At 42.4% G+C, this 21,681-nt stretch overlaps 1 protein-coding gene and 1 long non-coding RNA gene across 2 annotated transcripts; both read left to right on the forward strand.

Moving 5' to 3' along the window:
- The first annotated feature begins 14,243 nt into the window (after positions 1–14,243).
- On the forward strand, positions 14,244–17,743 carry LOC114910485 (scavenger receptor cysteine-rich type 1 protein M130-like). The gene is made up of 3 exons (XM_029251847.1): positions 14,244–14,336; positions 17,186–17,491; positions 17,730–17,743. The coding sequence occupies exons 1-3, from the start codon at positions 14,273–14,275 to the stop codon at positions 17,741–17,743; spliced, it is 384 nt and encodes a 127-aa protein (XP_029107680.1). The 5' UTR covers positions 14,244–14,272.
- A 1,246-nt stretch (positions 17,744–18,989) lies between these two features.
- On the forward strand, positions 18,990–20,028 carry LOC114910576 (uncharacterized). The gene is made up of 5 exons (XR_003797706.1): positions 18,990–19,189; positions 19,416–19,445; positions 19,542–19,577; positions 19,683–19,811; positions 19,956–20,028. It is a non-coding gene; the product is annotated as an uncharacterized LOC114910576 (long non-coding RNA).
- The last annotated feature ends 1,653 nt before the right edge of the window (positions 20,029–21,681 follow it).

Raw genomic sequence — 21,681 nt, forward strand, 5'->3', positions numbered from 1 at the left:
GCAAGTTTGTCTCTGAGGTGTTTGCGAGACATGGCGTTCCTGCGCACCTGGTCTCTGACAGAGGTGTTCAGTTTGTGAGTGACTTCTTTGAGGAGGTTGTTGCTGCCATGGGCTCAGACCACAGGCTGACTACAGCCTACCACCCCCAGTCTAACCAGACGGAACGAGTGAACCGTACTATTAAGACTGCAATCCGTGCTTATGTGGGGCGAAAACACAGAGACTGGGACCTCCACTTGCCGCTGATATCCTTTGCGTTGAGAACAGCTCCACACCAGAGTACGGGAGATACCCCAGCTTTTCTTTTGTATGGCAGAGACCTCAATACACCCCTTGATTTGTGGTTGTCACCAAGCCCTCAATACATGGCTGATTCTGTAGCGGACTACAAGGTGGAGCTCACTTCCGCCCTGAGAGAGGCGTATGATCATGTGAGGGAGTCCCTAGCGGAGAGCCAGTCCACACAGAAAAAACATTATGATAAGAATCGGCGTGCCGTCTCGTTCCAGGTCGGTGACTTGGTTAAACTGAAAGCCCATCCTCGGTCGGATGCCTCGGCGGGTTTCTCGGCCAAGCTTGCCCCAGTCTATAAAGGCCCATACAGGATTACCAAAGTTTTGTCTGAGCTGAATTACAAGTTGTCCAGGGTGGCGGATGCAGCTGATGGTGGTGTTCACCATGTTTCTAATTTACTTCCATTTTTTACTTGGGATGACAAGGAGGACCTGGAGTGTTTGCCCCAGCAGTTGGCTGAGACCAATTTGCAGGAGCAAGAGGCCTGTGTCCCTGATGAGCAGGACGTATTTGGCTTTGATACCCTGTTTACGGAGCCGGACGTCCATGACCAGTTGGCGGCTGCTCCGACTGTGGGGACACAGCCTCCCTCAGTTAATAGTCCTGTGGTCACGCCCCCTGTAAACTTTTCCTCACCCCGCGCTGACGCTCACCTCCAGCACCCACAACTTGTGCACATGCACACACACCCGTATTTTCTTCGCAGTGGATGTGCTGGTGGTTCCTGCCTCACATACGCACAGCCCTTTCATGCGGAAACACGCTCATTCTTGCAACACCCTACTCATCCCACACAACCTGCCCACACGGCACACCCATACTTCCTCCGTCCTAGGCGCACACCAAGGGTTACCAGTGGGTGGGATGTCAACAGATGGACAAACCCTTATTTTGCTTTGCAATTTGGGTTTTGACATGTTTTATGATGTTCTGTTTGTTATTTTGGGGTCTTATTGTATTTTGTGTGCGAAAGAAAATGTTTTTCTTTGGCTGGTCTGGAGACTAGCGGGTATTGAAATGTTTGAAGGGGTTATGGCTGCAATGTGCACCACTTGTTCTTGAGATACTGTTCAGACCTGTGTGTTTTAAGCCTTTATTGTAATATCTTCTGTTTCAGTTTCTGCTTTAACAGTGTGAAGTTTGTGGAAAGAAGAGGGGAAAAAAAAAAAGAATAATTTAAGGGATGCTGTTCTGGCTGTGTAATGTTGGGCTATGGTATTATGCTGGGCAACTGTCTTTACTTTCTTTTATGTGCCACTGTTTGTCTCTGTTATGCAGTGATGTGCTACAGTGAAGGGGTAGATGTTTTATTTCTATTGTGGTCTGAGGACAGCCCTTGATCTAAGTGGGGGGGATATGTAATGATGACGTATCATGGTGGAGACTAAGGGGTTGCTCCGCCCCCTCGTTGCTGGCTCCCGGGCGCGCAAGCTGATATACGTGGCCGTGTACACCTTTTGTGCCTCGCACGTTTTGGAGATTGCTTTAATGTTGGTTATTTTATTGTAAGGACAGCTGTGTGAAATATGTTATCCATAGTTTCCCACAAGATATTAAAAAGAAGAGCGTCCTTTTGTCCGTGTCCATCTGGATTTGTATACTTTTACGCCTTTCTGGAATCCACGTGAGGATCTGGGCTAACTCATTAGCTTAGCCGGATCGTTACACTGTGTTTGACTACTGTGCTCATCTCTTGTGTGTACAAGGATGTGAGTCATTGTGTCTCCCTGTAGGAGAGAGAGCATTGACCACACTGCCCCCTGGGGAGGGACCCCCTGCTCCTGACCCCACTGACTATGATGATGTAGAGGATGGGGGATCCTCTGCAGTTCTGGAATCAATGTGTGACTGACAGTCCAGTCTGAAGGTCCTTGTGCCCAAAGCTTCAAACCAGCTCATTAAAATTATGCATATAAAGTGGCCGTTAAACTTTTACGTTTGTTTTTTTATGAGAAGATAGATTCATACTTTAGAATAAAAAGTGCTTTTAAACTTGTAAAAATGTAAATTTGCACTTTAACACTTGACAATATGCATCAAAATTAAAACCAAACTGGACTAATGCTGTGTCTGTTTTATTATTGACTTATATGTGTTTGAAGGTATTAAGCAAGAACTTAGTTATTTCTGACTTGATTGTCTTCTTCTTGGTGCTAAACTCAGGACATTAATGTTTAGCCTCCTCTACATACCTATAGCACAGCAAGGTCTGGCAGCTCCAAAGAGTGACCAGGCGGGGAATTAATGTGGTCTTTTTATTTATTTTAATCATACTTTAATCAAAATATAACACAATTCTATGAACAAGTGGGAGCCAGCAACACAATAGCAAGCACCCAAAATATGGTACAAATCATTCAAGTCAACAACTTACAGCATGAAACTATGTCTTCCTCTCCTCTTCCTTCACCTCCCAGTCTGTGATTTTATTTAGTCCTTTGGATATTCAGCTGCACCTGGGGCTCGCTGTGCCAATACAAGGCTGCACCCAGGTTCAGCTGTCAGTCTTACAGGTTTGGCATGGCCTAATTCTAGCTTGCCTTATTTACCCTTTGCGACTGTCTACAGTACCTCACCTCTATCTTCATCACGGTGAGGCCACTGTTTATTCTTGTTACTTAAAGGTTACTTAAACCTGCATCTTTGTTCTACTCCGCTTGGGTTCTTGGCCTGTCACATGGAGGTCCTGGGTGATGATGGTTGCCTCCTAGCCTTGTCCTTCCATCATCTCAGTAGGTGCAACTATTATTTTTTTTAATAACAATTATTAAGGTTTAACAATTAGCAATAAAGATAACCAGTAATACACACACACACACATATTTTCAGAACCGCTTGTCCCATACGGGGTCACGGGGAACCGGAGCCTACCCGGCAACACAGGGCGGAAGGCCGGAGGGGGAGGGGACACACCCAGGACGGGACGCCAGTCCGTCGCAAGGCACCCCAAGCGGGACTCGAACCCCAGACCCACCTGGACAGCAGGACTGTGGTCCAACCCACCGCGCCACCGCACCCCCTATAACCAGTAATAATTATTAACAATTGCTTGAAGCCACTGCATGACACATTGAAGCCATAACACTATCCTGTGCATACATCCTGTTTAAGAAAACTTCTGCAGATTCCAGCCATATCTCATGACATACTCTACACAGCTCCCAGTCCAGGTCATGGTAATATCCTACTTGGACAACTGCAACACCCTTCCTTCAGGCCTCTGTCATCAAGCCCCTCCTGCTGATACAAAATGTCATAACAAGACGTGTGATCTACCAAAGATTTCCCATGCATCTCCTGTCCTCGCCTCCGTCCATTGGCCTTCTGTAGCTGCTGGGATCAAGTGCAAGAGTGCTTGTAGCCTGCAACATAGTCAAAATATCTACACCATGATATCTTCAGGACCTGATGACTGCCAACACTGCAGAAACACTGCTACGCTCTGCCACCTCTGGCTGCTTGGTGGTCCTACATTGAAGACGTTGAAAACTGAATGACAGTAGGTTCCGGTTTTTTACTGTATTTGGTAGAATGAGCTCCCTCTCTCCCTCAGAACTGCTCTCTCCCTTTTGTTGTAGTGTACTTACTTTTTCAAAATTTTCCTTCTGAAAACTTCTGAAATACCATTTTGCTTTGTGAATAATTTGTTTCATAGCTGAGGCAACTAAAGAAATGAGAGCTATAAAAAGAGTGCAGTGGGAAAGTACAGACATGGCATGGAACCACCACCTGACTGTGATGGTAATATCTGGTGACATCCAACAGGTTTGTAATAAACCAGTTTCTTAAGCTTATTTGTTACCAATCACTGAAATTTCCATGAACCTGGAACTGTCTGAAAAGTTCTTTTTTACAACGTTATCAGCGTTCAAGAGGAGTTTTAGGCTCATATTTTAACAACTGAAACTGGACTGAAAACTACACTTGTTTTTTAATTTTTAAACTTATTCAAGAGTCAAAATGTATAATTTTCAAACCCACTTCCCTCAAGATCAAAATGAGCAGGAAAGATACATGGAAATGCTTTGACAGGTGAAACATAGCTTGTACGCAGGCAGCATGTGCCGTATCGCAGTTCCAAGATTACCCAGCTGCTGAGGGACTCCCTGGGAGGAAACTCCCAGACCTTGATGATAACCCGCATTAGCCCGTCCTCCAGCAGCCTCCATGAGACGCTCAGGTCGCTCCAGTTTGCCAACTGCGCTCGGGCCATCCGCAACCAGCCAGTGGTGAACTGGGACAAAGGCATGGAGCAACTGGGAGAACCTGAGCCAGAGGAATGCACTCTGCAGGAACCTGTATGGAACCAAGGAGGTGGCAGCTGGGTCTCCCACAAAGAGTATGAACAAAGCCAAGCTCAGGCTCGAGCTCTTGTGGAAAAAATATCCAAGCAACAGAAGAATCTCAACCAATTCTGTAATTTTATGGAGGATGTCGCCAACCTACTGATGGAGCTCCTTGACTTCTTGGACCCTGCTTTAAGCCCCACCCAAAGCCGAGTACGGGAGCCGCAGGAGACAAACACGATGGAGATGCTGAAGCAGAAGTCCACCCATTAGCCAAGTGTCACACACTGAGATGTGACGGGTATGCTGGAGGCAAAGAATCAGTAAGATGCTGGCAAAAATACCACCGAAGTACTGAATCTTGTTGCTGCTGCCTGTTCACATGCATTTCACTTTGTGCTGTTACAGTTTGTTTTGGTCCAGTAGGTCATTTAACGTGTGTGTCCCCTCCCCCTCCAGCGGTTCTGAAAATGTGTGTGTGTGTGTGTGTGTGTGTGTGTGTGTGTGTGTGTGTGTCATTTAACATTTTCTGTTTGAACCAGGTTGGGTGCCGGGAAAGGCCTACCGGTATCTGTTTGCCCTTAACTATTAACATTTCTTTTATTGAAGTATGAGAAGAAAATGCAGTTGGTTGTTAAAAGTAAATACATTTATTACACTTTCCAAAAATCACTTCTCTAATTTTTTTGCTTACCATTCAGCTATTTGGCATGTTCTTGTGCTGGGTAGCCTGTATTGCAAACCAGATAGACTCAACCACTCGGGGTATTTCTAGGTGGGAGTCCTTGGGCACGACCAACTTGACAGGGGTGTTTCACTGAGTAATGGGATAAATGTTTTTATATATTGTAAGATAGGGATATTTATAATAGACAAATGTTTTGTATGGCTTGTATCTTTTTGTATTTATACTGGCTGTTATTTTTGGGGAAATGTACTTTGGAATAGTTGTTGAGGCTGTTATGGTGTAGCCAGGAGGGTGGAGTTACTGCTATAAGGCAGGCCCGAGGCTCATGTTCTTTTGTGACTTAATGCTTGTTTTTGTATTTGGCTGGGGTTAATGTGTTTTGAGGTGCATCTTTTAAAGTAAAGAAAAATAAACCTTTTTGGTACAACTATTTCAGTTCTCCACTGCTGCCTCCATCTGTCATCCATACCCCACATCACTGTCCTGTAGCTCAGACTAGAACTCAGAAAGTGCCAGGTATCTGTCCTTCTTCTGTGTGTGTGTGTGAACTGACAGTCTGTGGGTTGATGATGGGGGGTAATTTTTCATTGCTGGCATTTCTGTTTTTTGTTTTACTGTAATACCTAGGTAAAAAGGAGAATAAACTGACAATAATAGCGTTCTTGTACTAATCAAACTGTTGGTTCTTTGTTCAAGCCACACTGTTAGTGTGATGACTGGATGATGTCCTGCTTCTATGATGCCCTGGCTGTAAATGAGCAGATTCTGTCCCAGAAGGAAGCACAGCTGCAGCAGCTGCAGGATCAGGTGGACCGACTGGAGCTGGAGAAACATGTGTATCGCAGGGCTTTGCTGGAGAACAGGGACAGATGTCAGCTGCTGTTTCCAGACTTTAATTTAGTCTTTTTCAGTATCCATTTACTAAATCTTCAGTATTTAAAATGTTTTCTGGCAGATTTGTTCCAGTATCTGTGTTCTCCAAAATTACAAGGTAGCATTAGTGTAAAATGTACGCATTCATCTTGTTGAAGTTTCACTGAAAAAAAATAGTTTGTTGGGTATACTCAAGTGAATTATGGACATTGGTTCCACATAATTTGTTTGGGTTCACAGTATCCTACACATTCACATGGTTTCAGTATAATAATTTTATGTTAATCAGATGTATTTTAATAAAGTATACATGCTCTAATTTAGTCATCCTAACATAATTCAGTCATGTTGACTTAACATCATTCTTTTATATTCAGATACATGTTTGAATCATGTTTTTATGCAATCTGATCACATCATCTTTACAGTATTATCTTTGTTCAGTTTTAATGGTTTACATTGTTACTCAATATGTTCCATTTATTTTTAATAACACAAATAGATTTACATTCAAAGGCTTTATTTCATTAAGTGATCCATCAGTCCTTTAATAGCAATATGAACAATACTCTTAAATGCACTGCAATGTGAAATACAGAGATTAGCTCTTAAGGATCATGCCTATTAAAACTTAGTTTAAATTACATCTCTTTAACAGGTCAATTGGCAAGTTTGACTTAAAAGCAACTTGTATCTGGAAATACGGAAAAAATGTGCTGATGTAGACATACACAACCATTTTACAGCTTGACATATTAACTATTCCACCATGAAGGCCACAAACATCATAAGAAACATTTTGTTAACAAGACAATAAGCAACACAAGTTACACCTCACATTTCTGCATAAACATTAAACTGCATGTCTCTGTAAACAAACAGAACATAACAGCACTAATAATTTTACTTAATAAAATAACTTTGTCCTCTCAGACTCTTCTATACAACTTGGAACCTCAAAAGTGTAGCACAACTTTGTGGGGAACTTCAGGTTGAGAGCATAAATTAGACCAAACAACATGGTAGTTGCAAAAAGCCACATCCTTCTTGAGGTCCTGAACTTGAAGCACAATCACACCTTCAAAGAAAAGAGAGAAAGAGCAGCGACTAGTCAGGAATAACATGAACAACAATAAATAAATTTAACTATTACTAATAATTTGCATCGCAGTTACATCAACTTGTGTCAGTATTGACAGTGAAGCAAGTGAAGTCATCTAGTTATGGACAAGGTGGGTGTAACTAACTGTGCTCAACGGAAGCTCTTAGTCTCTAGGTCTTGTGCTCATTACTGTAACTGTGTACGAGATTATGTGGAAATGTGCGCGCAATTATAAATGAGCTGTTTACCCATATCATGATTACCTACATATTCATAATAAAATGTATAAACCACTTGCTGGTTTGGTAGCGCATACAGGCCAATCAAAAAAAAAAAAAAAAAGTTTTGTGAAGAGCAGTGGTTTTCAAATATATATATCAAGAGTTTGTGACATTTCCAGAACACCTTAAAACCGCTCTCATAGAATCGCTTTGAATATTTGAACAAATCACGATTCGTACGACGTAATATTTATCTCAACAATATTCCCGCGCTCGCAACGAGGTATCACAGCTAGTAGCTAGCCTAGGCCCGAGATCAGGCGACGACACTCTGCGAAACTATAGGCCTAATCTGCTAACGGTCGACATGATTTTAAAAAGTGTAGTGTTTTAAGAAAACACAATATCTTGTATTTAACGTTAGGTGGACGGCTATTATCAGAATACTATTTTATTGCAATTTTTACGGACTTCTACCGAATTACCAGGTCCCCTTATGTGTCGCTCTGCAGACCAACGGTAGTGCTTTGCAAAGCGCACGCGCGTTCGCTCACTTTGAAGTTGCTCCCGTGCAAACGAAAAAAAAAAAAGAGACGAAAATATGTGAGGAATAAATTTGATATTTCTTGAATACAAGCTAAATATATTATATAAAAAATATATAAATATTTTTTTTTCCCCCATAGAAATGAAGCTGTGATAAACCTTAGTGGAAAGACGCATTCGCAAACAGCTCAGACTCGGAACATACTGAAGCCAACATTTTCTGTCTTGTTTTTATCATCTCGAAATGAAGCTTGAAGTTTTCTCCTTTTTTCGAGAAAACAAGACAGAAAAAACACGTATCCCTATGTCATCTGCATAACATTATTAACTACATTTAATATTAATTACGTGTCATTCATATATATTTCGTAAAGTGACAGAATGTTAAACTATATAAGAAATTACAACTATATAGTATATAATACAATATATTAATAGATATATTTTTTTAATAGAGCCTCCCTTTTTCAGATCAGTTTCAGTAATACACTGATCCAACAAATATTATTCACATACTAGTGTTGAATGTGCAGATGAAAACGTGAAACCCTGCTCCTAGCAATTCATATCTGTACCTTTTGACACCTGAGATCGCTGCCGTGTGGATATAATCCGATAGGCGACGGTGAAGTCGGGATGAAGTTGCTCATGTCATGGTGGCGCTGCAGATTAGCTCGCTTGAATACAGCAATTGTTTTCTGACAAATGAGACACATTGGATTGGTTTGCCACCTAGTATCTCCGCAAAGGCAAATTCCATTTGCCACGCAGGGTTGAAAACTCTGTTTTCATCGTCAATCTTCCTTTTCTTTCACGCCATCATTGCATTAGTTAATGTACAGTACGTACACACATTTTCACAAGGTTTATGACAGATGAGGAGTCGTGATGATTTGTCGCCGCCCGATCAGGTTATTTTAACTTTCGCGGTTTCCGTAGCCATCGCTTTGAAGGTGCACTACCGTTTTTTTCACACGACTTCTGATTAAATTCATGACCATTAAATATAGGCTAATATTATCTTTATATTTCATATTTTAATATTTAACAATTGACACAATGCAAAGTGTCAGGAGTATCAACCGCATAAATGACGCAAACATAAAGTCACACCGCCTAATATTTGCGCTACTTTTGAGCGCAAATTCTAATAAAAATACATTAATCTTCAGCATAGGGGGTGCGGTGGCGCAGTGGGTTGGACCACAGTCCTGCTCTCCGGTGGGTCTGGGGTTCAAGTCCCGCTTGGGGTGCCTTGTGACGGACTGGCGTCCCGTCCTGGGTGTGTCCCCTCCCCCTCCGGCCTTACGCCCTGTGTTACCGGGTAGGCTCCGGTTCCCCGTGACCCCGTATGGGACAAGCGGTTCTGAAAATGTGTGTGTGTGTGTGTGTAATCTTCAGCATGACGCGGGTCACAAAATTAATGCCGCGACGGGCCGCCTGTTGAGTACCCCGGTTGTAGATACACTGTTACTCTGAAATTGGTGAGGTGAATAAATACCCAGCAGGTCAGGAAATAGAAAAGTCAAAAGAAGTACTGTCTTCAGGAGAACAGTCTATGGATCACTTGTGTATTGTTTAGAAACCAACCAAGAAAATGTCACATCACAAAAAGCTCAAACAACCATGCAGAAGAAGGCGCGGGTCACAGAACGCAGGTACAATATGGCGCCCAGTGGAAGGTAACTTAACCTTCTTATTTTGCTGCCATCTAGTGGATTAGAAAAGTTACTGCAGTTCGTTGGAAAAGGTAATTTTTCAATTGAATATAACTGCAGTACCTGTTTGTGGCCACAAGAGGGTAGAAAGTAAACGCGAACCGATGAATTTCGTCAGCGCTATAGTGAGTATATCTACAGTAGTGTAACGACCCGCGTTACTGTTTAAATGTAAATAGTTGCATTATGGGAAATAATGTTAAATGTGTGTAACCACTGGGGGCACTTTAGGGGAAAATGGTAGGGTGACCGTGTGTCGGATTGTGTGAGGGAGTTAGAGAGCGCCAAGGCTGGCTGGCTGTAAGCGCAAGTCCTGGAAGAAAAGGGGTCCTCGGACCGAGGGCGTTATTTCCTTTGTGCTGGTGTTGGAATAAATCGTTCGTTATGAACGCTGTCTCCGCGTCCTTCTTCGCCCCATCCAAACCCACGGCGCTGTGCGCCACAGTAGTTTTTATAGCAGCGTTAATTTCAAGCAGGCTGATGACGAGTAGTTAAACTACTATGTATAGTAACTGCTCTTCCGGTTTTGGTGGTGGTTGTTTGGAGTCTGTCCCAGAAGCAAAGTACACAGTTCGGTTGGAACACCAGTCAATCGCAGGACAATCTCACCAAAACACACACAGAGCAACTTGGCTTCGCCAATTCCCCTGAAACATAAAATGTAAGACAACTATGAAGACAAGTAACTGGAGTAAACAGCAAGTAACTAACAGTGAATTCATTAAGTAGCAAGACTCTGCACACAGTGACTCAAGTCCATGACATTTTGGAGACTTGGCTGATTGGCAGATGTGTTGCAGATGTACCAAGTCCCTCCTGTAGAGGGCGTCCTCTGATGGGAACTGCTGTGCACGTGCTGGGGGTGTGTCGGTGGGAGGGAAACCACATGAATAGGAGAACAACACACGACCTCCTCACAGACACTTTCAAACCCAGGCTCAGACCAACAGGCCAAGTGGCAGGAGGTGTCAGAAATACCTACTGTGTCACAGTTTGTACATAAATATTGAATTAGTTCTGAACAGCAATACCACCTATAGTTTTAGCTAAAATGAGTGTGAAACCTGCTTTGCTATCAGTTTTATTTTTATTCACACACACACACTTAAAAAGCAAAATATACACCACCCTCAAACATACACAAATACGGTATATATATATATTTTCGATTACAGTACGTACCTGAAACTGGACTGCAAATTGTCCGTTATAAATTTGTCAAGTTTTTTTTTTTTTATTTTTCTTTAAGTTAGGTGTTTATATGCTTATGACTTTTATGCGATTTATAAAAGTGCTGCAATAGGTAAGTTAATTTTGCATTATTGCTCAGTATTAGAAAAATATCTTGTTTTTAACCATATATTTTACCGTTGTGAAGAAGCGATGAAATGTCCATTGGGAAAAGTGCTGTGAATTTTGAGATAAATATTGTATTGTCCCCCTCTGGAGCTCCTGCACACAGACTTGAGAGACAGGGTTCTGGAAAAATGCTCTTTATTGAACATACATGTCTTTCAATGGCAGCCCTGACAAGGGTACAGCACACAGTACAAGACTACTTTGTGAACACCTGAGAGTTCCCCCAGGTCACTCTGAGCCCCACCAACTCCTTACAATAGTTAGGGGTCACCTGTTCAACACCCAGAATCTCCCAGTGGCAAACAGAGCATCAGTACCGTGACAATAATCAGAAGGGAACACAGCACTATGTACTAGAATGGACACTAATTGCAACTATTTACATTCATTTACATCAGCCCCCCCTCTCTTACTGCTCTTACACTATTGTAGCTTTCATTGGTTAAGGGCTCATGCAACATATCTCACCGTGAGATCAGAGTTGCAAATGAAAAATAATAATGCTCCAACTATAAATAACTTTCTTTCCGTTAAACGTGCAACGGGAGCTCAGAAACCACACGAGGGGCCCACAGCTGCAGCGCTGCAAAGGCGTCAGGATGAGGACAGATAAACACGCTAATGTGACACGGAGCAAGAGGATGTTCGTGATAAGGTGCCACACAAAAGGCTGAACAGAGCTCCGTCACAGAGCTCACCTGTGCTGTAATCCGTAGGAACGGCTGATACTGTAGTGGTGAAAGCTACTGCCTTTGGATCCAGAGGCCATAGGTTTGATCCCCTCCAGTAAAATTACCCAGCTGCATAAATGGGCAAATTATTATAACCTTAACATGGTAAGTCACTTTGGACAAAAACATCATGTAAATGTGTGCTGAGTTCTTCACTGATTTGCATCTCGTCTGGAGTCACATCAAAGGACATTAAGCAGCGACAGGCAGCACACTGATACATGATCAACATAGCTCTGTGCACGTTATATGACGCATAAGGGATTCCTGCTGGTGAGAGGAACACACCATTTTCCTCCTCTCCCATGAAAACCCTCAAATACCACAAGTTTCTGCAACTTCTTACCTGCATATTAAAGTGGAACAGTATGTAATGTTTAGGCAGAAAGTATTATATATTGCAATGGTTTCATATGTCCTGTAAATGATACTTCAGACACATTAAATATGCAGGAAGTAACGTCTAGAATCAATTTCACAATTTATTCATTTTGATTTGATTTATTTTGGGGCGGGGGCACAGTGGCACAGTGGGTTGGACCAGGTCCTTCTCTCCGGTCTGTTTGGGGTTCAAGTCCTGCTTGGGGTGCCTTGCGACGGACTGGCATCCCGTCCTGGGTGTTTCCCTTGCCCTGTGTTGCCAGGTTGGGCTCCGGCTCCCCGCGACCCCGTATGTAACAAATGGTTTCAGATGATCTGTGTGTGTATATTTTGATTCAATTTGTCATTTAGACCAGAGGATGATTGAAGTATCCAAAGATGCAGCTACAGCTCTCTAACCTCCTCTGTCACTGTTATTACTCCTTCCATTAACATACCGCTTTCTGTTGAGTCTTTTCCTCCTTGTTTGCAGGTGAGATCATCATGAAGAATTTTACAATGGTCTCGACACTGTGGTTAGAACACACTTTCCCAGCTGAGCTCATTGTAGTTACAGTAAATCTCATTGTTCAGAATCCTATTTAATTTGCTACTTGGCGTTTCTTACAGCTCAGTGTCCTCAAACCTGAAATGAACTTGGACCCTCACGGATCTGGTGGTGAACTGGGCCTCTCAAGTAGCTACTTTGTTCTTCACAGAGTCACACTCTATGGTATTGATTAATAAATAAGAATAAACTTGTATTTTTCATAGATAAATATATTTCAATATAAAATGTTTGTGTGTGAGAAGGGGCGCGGTGGCGCAGTGGCGCAGTGGATTGGACCGGGTCCTGCTCTCCGGTGGGTCTGGGGTTCAAGTCCTGCTTGGGGTGCCTTGTAGCAGACTGGCGTCCTGTCCTGGGTGTCTCCCCTCCCCTTTCGGCCTTACGCCCTGTGTTGCCGGGTTAGGCTCCGGTTCCCCACGATCCCGTATGGGACAAGCGGTTCTGAAAATGTGTTTGTATTTCCATTTCTTATTCTGGTAAAATTGGTGTGGCAACAGACTGAGCAGGGACGACAATACTTCACTCTACTGCTATTTCACCTGAGTAAGTAAAATATCATTTATAGTCAGCAACATGGATCAACATTAATCAAGTGCAGGGTAAATTAAACTGGAAAATGTAGACAAGTTTAAGTTATTTGTAAGGTCTGATGAGCATCTCCTTTCTATATGTTTCAACAGGGACTTGAGACACAGCTCAGTGCTGCCACCTACTGTAGATTAAAGGTCAACAACATGAGCACATGGAATCAGGGCTGATAAAAAGAAGTATCAATACAGCTGTGGTTCTGACTGCTCTCTGTATTGGTTCCTGGCACATGGGAGGATGACCACACCGCCCAGTTCCTTAACTGTCAGCTCTGAGTGCAAGGTGCGAGTATTATACTTCCCCAGTGTACAAAGGACATCTGTGGGAGAAAGACGATGAACTGGACTTTCGGACCAAGTGGGGCTGTGAGACTTGGTTTATGGCTTATGATTTGTGTCGGAGACTTTTTTTATACATTTGTTGGTATGTTTTTGTTTCTGTCAGTAGCAGTTTTGCTTTTAATTTTAAAAAAATCTCCATAAATTCTCCTGTTGCTCTGTCACACCTGGTCACTCCTCAGGTCGGAGACACATCAGTGTGTCAACATGTTCATTTTGACAGTGCGGTATTTTTCCACCACTGTAATTCTTCTTCATTTAATGTCCCTTACTGAAGAGCTCACACTGTAACTATGTGAGACTGTAGGTCTTTCTGAGTGGTTTACAGTGGTTTACAGTGTAAGGTGGAGTCAAGACAGACTTCGGCGCTACAGTATCTGTATATATGGAGGAAACACACAGAGATTCCTCTGATTGGTGTTTCCACACTTTTCATGTGTTCCTGTACTCCTCTGATAAGGCAATGCTGAGTGTGATTGGTGGCTGGGGGCGTGTTCTCCATGGGGGTCCAGGATGGTACAAAGGCACTCGCTCGCCCTGAGAGCTCACAGCTCAAGGTTGGGTTCTGAACTTTGCTCTGAGGACAGTTGGTTTGTGCTCATGGAGATGGAGAGCTGTCTGTTCATCCTCATGTTCTCATCCCTGCTCATGTCCACCACAGCCGGTAAGTACCACGTTTTACTTCTGCTCCAGGGCTCCTCTCATAGGTCAGAGCTCAGTGGGTCAGGGGATGACATTCTGAAAAGTCAGCAGATTGTGGAGACTGTTTAAACAGTTAACATGAAATACAACTTTCAGCAACACTGATGACAGGTGATTGTGTGAATTTTACATGTGTGTTTATGTTACTGCCTGGGAGTAAAACACTGGTAAGAAGTAATTGAGTGACACTGCAAAGTTGTAACTATAACACCTGCAGGATACAGTGCAGTTCAGTTTTTATCTCATTTTAAAGTGTGATGCTGTGCAGCACAGTGGTGTAACAAGTAGTACTGCTACCTTGCAACACCTGGGTTTTTCTGGGTGGAGGTTCAAATCCAGCTAAATGTTTGTGGTTATTCTGCGATGGACTGGTGTCCCGTGCAGTGTGTATTCTTGTCCCATCATTATACGCAGTGATTCCGGAAAGGTTCTGGTGTTCTGTGACCCTCACCAGGACAAGTAGTTAACGATTATTGATGGTTCAGAGTTGATACTATGGTTCTGCTGTTTATTTCTGTTTTTATTTATCTACATTTTGATGTATGTGTTTGTTTTTACATCATTGGTTACATCTAGTTACTTCTTGTAATTGGGGAAAAATGTGTTAGATGTGGGGTGCGGTGGTGCAGTGGGTTGGACCGCAGTCCCGCTCTCGGGTGCGTCTGGGGTTCGAGTCCCGCTTGGGGTGCCTTGTGACGGACTGGCGTCCCGTCCTGGGTGTGTCCCCTGCCCCTCCGGCCTTACGCCCTCTGTTACCGGGTAGGCTCCGGTGACCCCGTATGGGATGAGCGGTTCTGAAAATGTGTGTGTGTGTGTGTGTGTGTGTGTGTGTGTGTGTGTGTGTGTTAGATGTGTTCATTCTGAGAATGTTTCTCTCTCTTGATAAACCCTATTTATATTTAATGAACAAACTCTTTATGTGTGCAGTAGTGTGACAATTAAGGACATGAACTTGTTACTTGGAAGGTTGCTGGTTCAACCCTCACATTCTGCTGCTGTAGAACTAATTCAACGAAATACTGTAGTTCATATGTACATAGGTCAAATATTGTCTGCTTTAGATAAAAGCTAAGCAATGACGTAACAAATTTTCATTTTCAAATCACACATATTATCTTTAGTTTATTCATCATCATTATCCCCGTATGGGACAAGCGGTTCTGAAAATGTGTGTGTGTGTGTGTGTATATTATTATTATTATTATTATTATTATTATTATTATTATTACTACCTGCTTGTTCAGGTCAAGTCTGCAGTAGTCTAGAGCCAAAAACAGACGCATAACGTGTAGACAGCATGTTAGTTTCCCGCAGGGCATGTAATGGAAATAAATTAATTGTTGTCATTCATTATTACCGTAGTATGAATTCCATGAAGTTGTGCAATATAAAATCAGAAACCAGACAAAATAATTTAAATATATGAATCATGTAATGCAGATCAATATATAGAAAAAATAAGACAGAGAATTTCTGAAATTTAAAGTTTCGATGAACGCCAAAAATGTTGACTTTATGTCTTTATTCATTTCGCTGACACTTTTCTACAAAGCAGCTTCCAGTGTTAAGGTACTTGCTATTACTTTCAAATTCATACAGGTGAGTAATTTTACTGGTGTAATTTAGGGTAAATATGTTGCTCAAGGGGACTATAGTTGGAGGAGGGAATAATACCTGCAACTTTTGGGTCCAAAGCCAACCACTACGCTGCCAGTTGTTCTTCTAGTTTGGTAACAAGAACAAAATTATAGCATTTAATTATTGTCAATAATTTTTTTAAAGATTGAAACATGGGAAGAATAATAAATCTGACAAGCCGTTTTCATTGACTTTTCAGTATTCACAAAATTATTGCGCAAAGTTACATCTGTCTATGTGTTTTCACAGCATTTGAATGATCTATTTATACTGACAAAGACTAAATTTTTAAAAAATTAAATACAAAATTGAACTTGTAGAACACATGTATCATTTAGTCCTATTTTGTGTTTGCCATGTACCAGTATCATCTATTAGTTCTAAACAATGTGAAAATCTTTAGGCTCAGTTAAAAGAAAATTATTTTCTGGCTTCTTCAATAAATATGTACTTCATATAATAATATGTAATAAGTCTATGTATATATAGTATATTAATATGTATTGCATACAATATTTTTCATCTTAATCAGGGTTATTCTTACTGATTTTTTTGACAATTGATTTGTAAATGAAAATGACATGGGGGGTGCGGTGGCGCAGTGGGTTGGACCGGGTCCTGCTCTCGGGTGGGTCTGGGGTTCAAGTCCCGCTTGGGGTGCCTTGCGACGGACTGGCGTCCCGTCCTGGGTGTGTCCCCTCCCCCTCCGGCCTTACGCCCTGTGTTACTGGGTAGGCTCCGGTTCCCTGCAACCCTGTATGGGACAAGCGGGTCTGAGAGTGTGTGTGAAAATGACATATTTTGTTTTCAAGTTCTCATTTTCATATTTACATTGAAATTCATTCACTGAATTCCATGAAAAAAAGTATTACATATATATTTAAACGTGTACATCAGAATTTTATGTTTTCGGTTATAAAACTGTGACTTGCTGCACACTGGAATTTTCAGGTAAAACTCATCATGAGAAATGGCAGTAAAGGGCCAGCAGGTATAAAAATTTCACTGATCTCTCATGTGTTTCTTTCACACACTGTTACATCTGTTACATTTAACTGTGTGTTTCAAATCTCTTTGTATCTCTGATCAAATACAACTTTTTGGAAACTCAGTTGTAGCTCAAGCTGAAACATGTAAAAGACTCCACTGGAGTCTCTGTGTCTCTTCTTCCAGACAGTGATGTGAGGCTGGTGAACGGAAACAGTCCTTGTGAGGGAAGAGTGGAGGTTTTTCATCAAGGACAGTGGGGAACTGTGTGTGATGATTACTGGGATATGAAGGATGCGGCGGTGGTGTGTAGACAGATGTTCTGTGGAGACGCTGTAGCAGCACTGGGAAACGGTCACTTTGGAGAAGGAGAAGGGCAGATCTGGATGGATCTGGGATGTAGTGGGTCAGCATCTACACTGAAGGAGTGTGGACAACCAAGGGTTACTTCTGGCTGCAAACATTATGAAGACGCTGGAGTCATCTGCTCAGGTAGGAGACTTTTCCTCTGTCTTGTTGAAGTTTATTTTTGTTCCCGTTCATTTCTCCTGTCCGTTCTAATTTGTTGTGATAATTAATCTATTTCATGAATTTCTGAATTCTCATGAGGACGATAAAGTTAGTTTTACATCAGTGACGAAGAGGATTTACAGTCAGTGTTTCTGTTCCATTGTAATTTGACAATTATAATATAATTATATTACTTACTTGCCCCTTTTCTTTTCCACAGTTTTCTGCCAGTAAAACTGTCGGTGTGTAAATCATGTCTCTGCTTTGTGTTCTCAATAATTTATCGATTATTGGTCAATAACTCGCTCGCTAATTGTCGCTCCGTTGTTTCGATTTGTCGGCGTTTTCCTACAACTTAGTAGGTGTTCAAGTTAAATTAATTAATGTAATACTGTGTGTTATGTGTGTATCTTCTATGTCGATTTTGTGTTTCTGCTCAGTGTTGGGTGCAATGTTAGTTTCACCAGTTGTTCTGGCTATTTTCACTCTTTTCTCTTGAATAAATAAAATTGGACGAATTGTTACCGGGACGAGATTAGCGGCCTCTCAAAGTGTACATGGAACATATTAATTTTTAATATCAGCCCCAGCAGTGTTTGAATACAGTCAGTGTGTGTGTTTGTTAGGTTCAAATGCAGGTTCCTCTACTGACTGAGCTCTTCATGTTCAGCTACTCGCTCAGTGTGATGAGAACAAGGATATTTCAACGTCTCCACTTTTCTTTAACATATTATTTTAAAAGAATTAAAACAGGCTTCACCAAATACTACAAATTGTTTTTTAGGAACCTTTACAGTTCGACTGGCAGGGGGACCTCACCTGTGTTCTGGGAGACTGGAATTCCTTGCAGACTCATGGTACACAGTGTGTGACCCCGACTTTGACCTCCAGGACGCAAAGGTTGTGTGTCGACAGCTGGGCTGTGGGACACCTGTACAGGTGCAGGGAGCAGCAGTTTTTGGTAAAGGGGATGGCAAGGTGTGGAAGAATAAGGTTGAGTGCAGAGGTGATGGACATAATTTTCGACAGTGTTTAATATCATCCACAAAGGAGACAAAGTGCACTCATGACACTGACGTGGGACTGGAATGTTTTTGTAAGTGTCTTTTTCAAGTGTCTTTGAAGTGAAAGTGACAACTTCACATTTTTTTACTTCCCAGTATAAACAGTAAAAGGAGGTAATGGTGTAAGATTAAATAGAAAATGCTTCTGAATATTAACAGTTTTGAAATATGTATCTTCTAAGAGTAATCAGTAATATGATGTCCTGGAATATTTGTGTTACTTGTCAGCTTATATAAAGTGTGTTGTCTTTTGATAGTTCTTGTATTTTAATTTTCTCTAATCCCACTGCACTTTATCCAGGGTACACAAACTCCAGCCTGGTGGACGGTCCAGACCGCTGCTCCGGCAGAGTGCAGTTACAATACCTCACTGAGTGGGGCACAGTGTGTGATGCATCCTGGGATCTGAGAGCAGCCAATGTCCTCTGTCAGCAGCTGGGCTGTGGGAGCGCTGTGGCAGTGCCAGGACAGGCCTGGTTTGGAGAGGGCAGCGGCCGCATCTGGGCTGTTGTGTTTGAGTGTCAGGGGAAGGAGACACATTTGTCCCAGTGTGCCTTTTCTTCATGGAACCGAGTTCCATGCTCTCATGAACATGATGCAGGAGTCATCTGTAATGGTGAGGAGTGCTGTGGTCATCACTGTACTATAGGAGAGGGGTCACAGTCGCATGTTTGTATAGAAAAATTGTCTTCCACGAAAGCGGTTCCTGGTGCCAAAAAGGTTGGGACTGCCGATCTAGATTATTAATTAGAGATACAACTTAGACTGGTTTCATTAAAAACATAATGGGGAATTTCTCGTTTTTCTCATGTGTCTAATGAATTTTTGCTTCTATTTTTCAGTCATACCTTCCGAACGCACAACTACAACAGGTAAAGTATGAATAGTGTTCATGCCTTGTGTTTGTATAATTGATTGAAGTAATAATAAAAATTGTTGTAAATCACATGTAAATAATGTTTTTTCAGGAATTCTAGAAACAACCACAAGCACTCTAAAACCAGGTATTTTTGCTCCCTGTTTGTTTGTGTACAGTGCAAAAGTAAATTACATGCCTTCTGTTTCCTGCAACAGGAACTTGTTCAGTTCTCTGTGTGTTTGTCTTTCAGTTGGACCCAGTCCACCGTCCCCACTGTCCATCCCTGCTGTGGTCTTCCTGGTACTGGGAGCTCTTCTCTTCCTACTGCTAGTGCTGCTCGCTGGTCGTCAGTTGTACCAGAACAGGGTGCTGAAGAGAGGTACAGAGGAACACCGCTGATCACATGTCCTTTCGCACGCAAACAGCATCAATATGGAATATTTTTAATTATTAAGACCTTTTGATAAAATGTAATGAGTGTTATTGTTTCATCCCACTGTGTCTTTTTGTCTTTGCCCCACAGCCCTGTACCAGGGGGGTCTCACGCCTCTACATGAGACCATCTATGAGGAGATAGAATACAACCTGACCAGGAAAGAGACATACAGAGGTCTCAGAAAGGGTGAGAAAAATCTGACTGTCCTTTTTATATTCGGAAAAGAGGAAATAGAGATAGAAGGACAAACAGCTAGAAATATTATGTATCCTAAAGTAAATTATACAACTGGACCTCCTCGTCAGTGCCGAGGATGGGAGACAGGAGGTAGGGTTTGGACCCAAGTGCGGGTGCTTTTATTTCCGTGCCATAACACAGGAGCAAACAGAGACTGAGGTCGGGAACAGGCGAGTGTCTTCCAAGGGGCGAAGCAAAACTCCGTAAACGGGTGAACAAGCCAAGTTCAAAAAGCCAGGAGAATCAGGAACTATAAGCAGGGATTATGGTACTGGGAAACAGAACGCTGAATGCACAAGCCAAGTAGGTGGGCGTTGTAGATTCCGCACCCTTTGCCATGCTAATCGGCAACAGGTGCTGTCGCCAAGCTTGTGGGTGTGGGCGTGACACTCCTGAAGTCCACTGCCATCTTTGTAGTCTTTCCAATGTCGAGCTGCAGGTGGTTCGGTTTGCATCACTCAACAAAATCCTTCTCTAGGCCTCTGTACTCATCCTCCTACCCATCTCTGATACTCCCAACTATTGCTGTATCACCTGAGAACTTCCCTGTGTTTTACCTGAAGTCCAAGCTGTACAGGATGAACAGGGAGGCAACCAGAACTATCCCTTGAGTGGTCGGTGTGCTGCTCTCAGCCATGTCTGATACACAAGCTGCTGTGTAACTCTCAGCTAGTCCACAATCCAGGACACCATGGATGTATCAACCTGCAGTGACTAAAGATTCTCCCCCAACTGCCCAGTCTGAGTTGTTTTAAATTCACTGGAGAAGTCAAAAAATATTGTCATGATAAATAATTTACATGCTGCTGTATTATGTACATGATAATGTAAGTACTACACTATTGAAAGGTATATAGAGTACATAAACATTGTAGACATGCTGTCAAGAGGGATTAGACAAAAAAACTTAAATTCTGAATTATAAACCTGAATATCTGCAGACAGCAACACTGTAAAAGCCAACAGGATTATAGGCTCATATGTACAGTGTTCAAAATGTGAAACTTTGCTGAAAACCACAATTTTCCATCGGTTACTGTTGCATATTTCTAATCTCTGTGTATGAGATGATGCCACCTGCAGATAAAAATCAGTCTCGCAGGTATGAAACTTTCCTCTTGCTGGGCTTCCATCTGGAACCATGTGATCAGAGCTGAAAAACCACACGAGGACCTTGCAGATGCAGTGCTGTAAACCCTCCAGACGAGAGACAGCAGCCAATAGGGAGGAAGAGGATGTTGGTGATAAGAGTGTCAGTTAGCGTTCCTGGGTGTGGGCGGTAGCTGCTCGAACCTCAGACATCCTGTCTTCTCTCAGTGTGTGAGGCATCAGCAGAGAGAACTTCATGTATCTTCTCTCTGAGGACAGGACTGAGTGTATGTCTCCTTCACAGGAAGTGTCCTGTCTGAGGATGTGCCCTCTGGGTATGAAGACGTGGAGGACAGTGAGGGAGACCCCCTCTCAGGTAGGGGGCTTGTGGTCTGTGTACTGTCACTGAGTGTGTGTGTATGTGTGTGCGCTCTGATTAAACTGGGACTGTTGCTGATGCTCAAATGGGTACCATTTGACCATGACT

Source organism: Scleropages formosus, chromosome 5 (assembly GCF_900964775.1).
Source record: "Scleropages formosus chromosome 5, fSclFor1.1, whole genome shotgun sequence".
NCBI lineage: Eukaryota > Metazoa > Chordata > Actinopteri > Osteoglossiformes > Osteoglossidae > Scleropages > Scleropages formosus.

Bases quoted from the DNA above. Each gene is read 5' to 3' on its own strand.
- LOC114910485 (XM_029251847.1), top strand. From the start codon at position 14,273: ATGGAGATGGAGAGCTGTCTGTTCATCCTCATGTTCTCATCCCTGCTC. The intron at 14,337-17,185 runs GTAAGTACCACG...CTCTTCTTCCAG, and splicing joins GCTCATGTCCACCACAGCCG to ACAGTGATGTGAGGCTGGTG.